Below are 6,762 nucleotides of genomic sequence, written 5' to 3'. Positions count from 1 at the left end.
CAGTACCCCAACTCCTTCTGGGGACCGACGGGTGCTGCGGCTCCAGCCGCCTGCCTCTGAGCCGCTGGGAGATTCCCCTTTGCCCGCTGCTCCGGATGTTGTGGTTTCATGATCGCCTGAGCCAATCTAACCGCTGGCTGCTATAGTTGTGCTCTCCCTGGTCCCACCCTCTTACTCATGCTGGCTCTGAAAAGCTGTTCCAGCATGCCAAGCTGGCAGAAAACTCATACAACAATTAAAAAAAAAAATTCTCCCAAAACAGCTCTGCCAAATGCCCAGTGAGCAACACAGATAAGGTATCCTAACCTGACTTGGGAGGTCAGTCCAGTGCCAAATTTAGCCCTGCTACAAGTGGCAGAATTAAGCAGATGACACCTAAAGTCTCTTTTCACCTCAGTTTTAAGAGTCCAAGGCAGAACAGAGCTGCAACAGCCAGCTTGGCTCAGTGGTCTTGTGGGGTGTATCCAGTTCAGTGTGGGGTGATCAGCCAGCCTGGCTTAGCGACCTCGTGGAGTGCCTCTGCATTGCCTTCTCCAGAACAGCCTCTTGCATTCTCCTGTGCTATCAGCAAGGCTCAGGGGACTGCCTGCTGCTCCGGGCGCAGTAAGTCACACTGCACAGCAACACGCCTGGTGGTGCCTGTGCACGGGAGGCAGCAGGAACCGCCAGCCAACACTTAGGTGGGCTGAATCTGTGAAACTGAATTCTCAATGAGTGAGAAGGAGGGTGAGTTGTGGCCCCCTCTGGGGTCAAGTTGTGAATGGTTGCAAATAATAATTAGTATTTGGGTGTTGCATTGAGCCACTGGCTTGCAAGTGTGGAAAGAGGGTTGCCCAGCTCCTCTCTGCACCCGGCCTTGCTCTCTTGTCCCCTACAGCACCTGAGGTGGCCCGGTTTGCCGCCCCGCAGAACGACAGCCCTTTCTGTCCGGCTGGTGTGGCAGACGCGCGTAGCATTTGGCCAGGGAAGCGCCAAAGCCAGGCCAGGCGGCGGGGCAGGCCCCGCCGCTGGCCACCAGCCTTCGGGCCAGCTCGCCCGCCGCAGCCGCCGCAGCCGAGGCACGGCCGCCCCAGCGCTACCTCCCGCGCTGCCGCTCCAGCCGGGCCCTCGGCGGGGCCACCCGGGGCACCGGTCCGAGTCGCGGTGCCGCCCCCGCCCGCTGGCAGGCCGCAGGCCCCGGAAGACTGCGGGCAGCCCTGAGGCGGGGACCGGGAGGAACGGAATGGGCCAGGCCCCCCCTCGCACCCAGCATAGGCCGCCTCAGGCGGGAGCCAGGCCCCGGGGCGCCCGGCCGCGGGTGGGCGGGGGGCTGAGGGCAATCGGCGGCCGAGTATTCCCGTGGCGGCTCATGAATATTCAATGGCGCGGCGGGCCCGCACCGCGCACGTCACGCCGGGCGGGCGGCTGGGCCGGAAGCGGCGCTGAGGCCGGGCTGGGGTCCGCCGCGCGCCCGCCGCCGCCACCGCCACTTCCGCGCAGCCGGGCTGCCCGCACTTCCGGTAAGCGCGCGCCCGCCGCCGCCCGCCCCGTCCCCCGCCGCCGCGCGCTAGTACCCCCCTCCCCCCGCCTTGTGCTGAGGAAAACCTGCCCGGGGCCGGCGGCCTCCGCCGCTCCGCCTCTTTTTTTTTTTTTTTTTTTTTTTTTTCTTCCCCCGAGAGAAGCCGGCTCATGACGCGGTTCCGCTCCGCGCCCCGGAAGAGCTGAGGCGCGCTCCTCCTCCTGACCCGGAAGCGACTCGCCGCTCCTCTTTCCGGTGAGGAGGCCGCTGCCGCCGCTGGAGTCGGGGTCGGGGTCGCCGCTGGGGGGTGGTGCCCGGTAATCTGCTGGGGGGGGCGGCTGTGCGGGCGGGGGGACCCGGGCCCGCGGGGCGACCGGGCCCGAGGCGATCCGGAAGCGGAAGCGGAGCGGGGCTGTCTGTCTGTCCGCCCGCCGGCCCGCCGGCCCGCTGGCGGGCGCGGAGCCGTCCCGGGGGCGCCGCCGCGAGGGAAGCGCGCTGCGGGCCGGCCCCGCGCTGCGGGGGGGGCACCGGGGGCGCGTCCCGGCCTCGGCCGCCGCCGTGTGTGCGCGGGGCCCCGCGCGGGGAGGCGGGTGCGGGCCACCCCTCCCGTCCCGGCCGGTTGCCGCGGGGAGCGCCCTCCCCCGCCCATGGCCGCGCCCGCGGGGGCTGGAGGCGGCCGGCGGGTCTGGGGGCCCTGCGCAGCGCCGCCCGCTGTCATACAGGGCCCCGGGTACCCCCGTAACCCTGGCGGTTTGTTTGCAGAGACGGCCCTGGAAGGAGGAGAAATGCAAGAGGAGGGAGAGTGAGAGGGGTAAGGAGCTCCCGGAGCTGCGTGAGTGACCCCCGCCGCCGGGGGCGCGGGACGGGTGGGCCACGTGTTCTGGCGCTGGGGGCTTGGAGTCGCTTGAGCCCGGGGGTGCGGGCGAGGGGATCGCGCGCCTGGAAGGAGCCGAGGCGGAGAGTACCCCCCTGCCAGGCACCTGCTCCCACAGAGGCTCGGTCGGTGGGGGTGGGGGCTGTGCGTGTGTCCGGGAACGGCACTGAAGTTGGTGGAGCTCTGATGTGCGGGTTTGGGGTTCGACACTTCGTCTAGCATGTTTTGGGGGTATTCTTGATGTGCATCCAGATGTGCCAGTTCTAAAGATGCAGCAGCGCTTGAACTTTTCAGTGCTTAAGAGCTTCCTGGAAGCATTTTTGCATTCGATCTAACAGCCTGTGTGGCCTTCAGCATCCTTTGTATTTTGCAGCAATTAAGCTTAAAAGCTCCTTGTTACTGAACAAAGATCTTGGGCAGACATAACACAACATTGTAAATTGTTCCTGAGTGTCGTACTGGGGGGCCCTTTGTCAGGTGAAAACTCTATACCAAATAGAAAATAAAAGCTAGGTATCTGGAGAATAAAGAAAGCCATATTAAAATTCAGCCTCTAAATACCTGTGTGTCCAACCTTGATTGTGCCTTCCAGAAATACAGCCTCAACCTCACTGTATAATTGCACGTTCTTTTATCTGTTTATGATTAAAGTCAAGACCTGCAAAGAAGTATTAAGTCCAGCACGTTAAGTATGTGATTCTATGAAGTTCTCTGAGATCTAAACTCCAGATTCCTTGTCCCTTGTGGGTTCCTCTGGTTCACTTGGTTGTTTATTTGGTGTATGTACATTTGTGGTCTGTACATAGGTGTTTTTGGTTTATATCAGGAGGGTACGTTGACATCTGTCTGATACTAGACTGGTGAATAGGAAGAAGGTCCCATCTCTGGCCTGTTTGTGGAAGCTGGGATGATGAAGGCACTGCAGTGGGAACATGCTGTGGTACAGGGTTGAAGCTCCAGCCCATGTCTGGTAGTTATAGAACAATTGGAAGGGTTACGTGCAGAGTTCTGGTAAAGTAAGTGTGAGCAGCATTAAAGTGGGGGCTGTGAATAGGGGTGCATGTTTTCAAAATATCCTTTAGCCTAAAAGTGGGGTAGGGGAGGGACAGCTGTGGGCATCAGGGCAGTAGTTTGGTGGAAGAATCTCACCTTTGTTTTCTCCCTTTGGAAGACTGGCTTGCTAGTGAGATTGCATGAAAGCTTCAGCTCTTAAACCATTTCTCCTTTTCCTCCACATTCTTACAACTTCATCACACTTCAGCCTTTCAAGCCAAAAGTTTTGAGACCTGATACCATTCAAGCATGGAGATTTTTGGATGGGGAGGTGTGTACTAAAAGGGTTTAACAAAACCTGTGTAGTCATCTTTTGGGAATCAGTAAGTCTTATTTTGAATTGCTCAGTTTACAAAAAGCGTGCAAACAAAAGTTAGGTGCTCTGTGAAGTTCACGTAGGGAACTAGATGGAGACAGGCAGCCGCTGAATTACCTGGCCTGTGCTAGTCTGGATTTTGGAGTCTGGAAATGGATTTGACTTTTGTTCCTTGTACTCTTTAAATAAGAAAGCTTTTGTGAGATTTTTTGTTTAAACTGGCATCATTCTGTTTGAACTCCTGAAGTTTGCAGTTGAATCCAAGGGAGTCTTGGACAATTACAAAGTTTATTTGGAAAATGCATCTGATTATTATATGAGACTTCATGTTTTTATAGAATTAGGTTCGCTTTGATGTTTTTGATGTGGAAGCTAAGCAAATAAGGGCTTACTTATTTTAAAATAAAAAAAACAAACAAACAAAACCCCCAAAACCACCAAACCCAAAGTCGACATTCCAAACAAAAAGCCCTTCTTGATCCTGGTGGTGCTTAATTGCCGGGAATGCATTATCTCTGCATGTGTGCCCATCCTGTGGAAGAAAAAAGTCACGTAATTAAACGTTACATACATAGGGCCTTGCTGTGGGCAGTGTACTTAATAATTCATTTGGCTCAGAAAGGAAAGCAGAGGAAGGAAGGTAAGAGTCTTGCCCTATCAGATTCTGATTGAATCACAGCAATGTAAATCCAGAGTAATTCAGTCAGGCAGCTAGCAGTCTGACTGCATGCCATTGATGCAAGGTAAATAATTCGTCCTTAAGTGTGTTTATTGGTTGATTTGTAGTGAGTGAGTGAGGCAAGAATACTTGGGTTTGCTGTTGCATGAGCGATTCATAAAAACAAAATTATCAGGTAATTTGGTTCATTTGTACTGCTTCTCTACATAGAGGAAAATTATCTTTGCATTTTGGCTCACATGCAGCAATTCCACATGTATTTATTCTGCCCTAATACAGTTCCGGAAAGTAAGTGTTTTGTGCTACTCAGGGTCCTTCAGAAATAATATTTACTCATTAATTAGAGTACTGCGGCATCATAACAGGAATAGGAGCGGGACAGTTTGCAGGTAGCTGCATGAGAAACATACAGTGCTTGCCTTCTGCAAGCAGCTCTCTCTGCCAGATGATCTCCGAGCATAGTTTTTATCACGTGTATTTTACATACTGTTTTTGCCATATTTGTTCTGGAATAGGTGTATCTTCTGCTTCAGGAAATACTCTTTTATTAATTTCTTTAGGTTTTGAATAGTATTTTCACAAGTGTGACAAACTTTGTCCGCTAATGCTGTTACACAGAGGAGTGTAAGGGTTAGAAAGAGAAGGGGCTGCTTCAGCCAGGTGTTCCTAAAGAGGTTATGCTTCTGTCTTCAGGGGGCTGCCTTTTGGTGTCTAACTGGTGCACGGGGACTTGAGACGGAGTGGTGGGCACTTGACTTGGGACAGAGCCCTGCAGAATCTTGTCCCAAAGACTGGAATGAGATGGGCAGTAGAGAGCTGTGACATGATCTCACTTGGAGATAGGGTATCCCAGGAGCAGGCGGTCAGGTTATTTTCCCGCTGCCTGGTCTCATTGGACGAGAGCAGAGGATCTTGTCTGTCAGGAATACTGAGTGATTCTTCCGGGTTGCTTTCGAGAGTGGGGCTGAGGTGGTCAGCGCGGTGGGCAGCAGGAAGTTAGGAGCATTAATTTTGACTTCTTGGTCTGCTGTGGCTGTCTGTTATCTTGGGCAAGTTTTTTTCCCTCTCTCTGCCTGTCTTTCTTCCTGTGTAACATAATGCTAATGTCCCCTTGCTGCATCTGGGTCCTTCATGTTGAGCTGGGGTGAAGGGACAGGCAAGGTCCAAAATTTTCAATGCTTGTGGGGTCAGACTGTCTGAGACAGTGAAATATGGCTTGCAGCAGTATTTGCCTGGTTGCAGATGGCGCAGACTTCATCATTTATGCCATGCATTTGGGTGGATGATAATCGGGGAATTCTGGAGGTGTTCTGGGTTTGTAGTTAGTCCTGGTTTTTGCATGGAGGACTATTGGGCAAGAGGCGTTTGAGACTGACCCAAACCTGTGGGAATGTCAGACACCTTTTTCCCCTGAAAATAATTTTTGGATTTGGGCAGAGCTCAAAAGTGGGGAGAAGTTAACGGCTCAAGTAAGATGGGGCAGATTAAGGAACTGTCACAGCATTAGACTGAGTCAGTTCCATGTTGGAGTCTCCTTGGGTTTAATGTTCTTTTTGTGTGTGTGTCTGTCTGTCTGTCTTCCTTCTCCTCCATTCCTCTTCCCTTCCCCCTTCCTCTTCCCCCCTGTGCCCAGCTAGGATGGAAGAATCTCATTTCAACTCCTCCCCGTACTTCTGGCCGGCAGTGCCCACCGTCTCGGGACAGGTAAGACGTTTTTTCCAACCTATTACGCTGGTCTTGCTTCTTTTTAGAAGTTCATGCATGTTTCTGTTGCGCTTCTTGCCCAGCCAACTGCTGGGAGAAGCTGTGCTGGGGTATTCTAAAAGCTGTTCTTTCCATCCATTCAGATTGAGAACACCATGTTTATTAACAAGATGAAGGAGCAGCTGTTGCCCACAGAGAAGGGCTGCAGCCTGGCTCCCCCCCACTACCCTGCCTTGCTGACAGTCCCCACCTCTGTGGCCCTACCCACTGGTATCTCCATGGACTCAGACACCAAGCCAGAGCAGCTGACGCCGCACAGCCAAGCCCCTGTGACTCAGAATATCACTGTGGTACCAGTGCAGTCTGCTGGGCTCATGACAGCAGGTAGGGGACTCCAAACACTTCAGCAGCTTGTGAAGGAGACTCGAGGGTGGGGAGGACAGGGGGATCCTGGAGCATCCTTTCGGGCTGTAGATTATTCCTAGCCTTATTGATGGTGTGGACTGCCATGGCATGCTTTCACCATGAATCTCTAGGCACTCCATACATCCACCCTCTGTGGAGATTTGACTTCCAGCAGTGGAGACTAGGAATGTGTTGGGGAGGGTGAGCTACTCTTCTATGTGTGTTGTAGTTAA

General features: G+C 53.8%; 1 protein-coding gene across 10 annotated transcripts in view; it reads left to right on the top strand.

Annotated features, from left to right (window-relative positions):
- Positions 1 to 1,644: 1,644 nt before the first annotated feature.
- ZNF384 (zinc finger protein 384) overlaps positions 1,645 to 6,762 on the top strand; it is a 28,190-nt gene continuing 23,072 nt past the window's right edge. Inside the window, exons 1-5 of one of the 10 annotated variants that reach the window (XM_037387577.1) lie at positions 1,645 to 1,753; positions 2,261 to 2,309; positions 3,199 to 3,388; positions 6,058 to 6,124; positions 6,268 to 6,508. In XM_037387577.1, the coding sequence (XP_037243474.1) occupies positions 3,336 to 3,388; positions 6,058 to 6,124; positions 6,268 to 6,508 (361 nt within the window). In that variant the 5' untranslated portion in view covers positions 1,645 to 1,753; positions 2,261 to 2,309; positions 3,199 to 3,335. Of the gene's footprint in view, positions 1,816 to 2,260; positions 2,310 to 3,198; positions 3,389 to 6,053; positions 6,125 to 6,267; positions 6,509 to 6,762 lie in introns of all 10 variants that reach the window. The other 9 variants (XM_037387576.1, XM_037387581.1, XM_037387584.1 and 6 more) reach the window with 9 other exon arrangements.

This window comes from Falco rusticolus, chromosome 5 (genome assembly GCF_015220075.1).
Source record: "Falco rusticolus isolate bFalRus1 chromosome 5, bFalRus1.pri, whole genome shotgun sequence".
NCBI lineage: Eukaryota > Metazoa > Chordata > Aves > Falconiformes > Falconidae > Falco > Falco rusticolus.
Note: the sequence above shows the minus strand (reverse complement) of the source record. Positions and strands in the feature narration are given on the sequence as shown.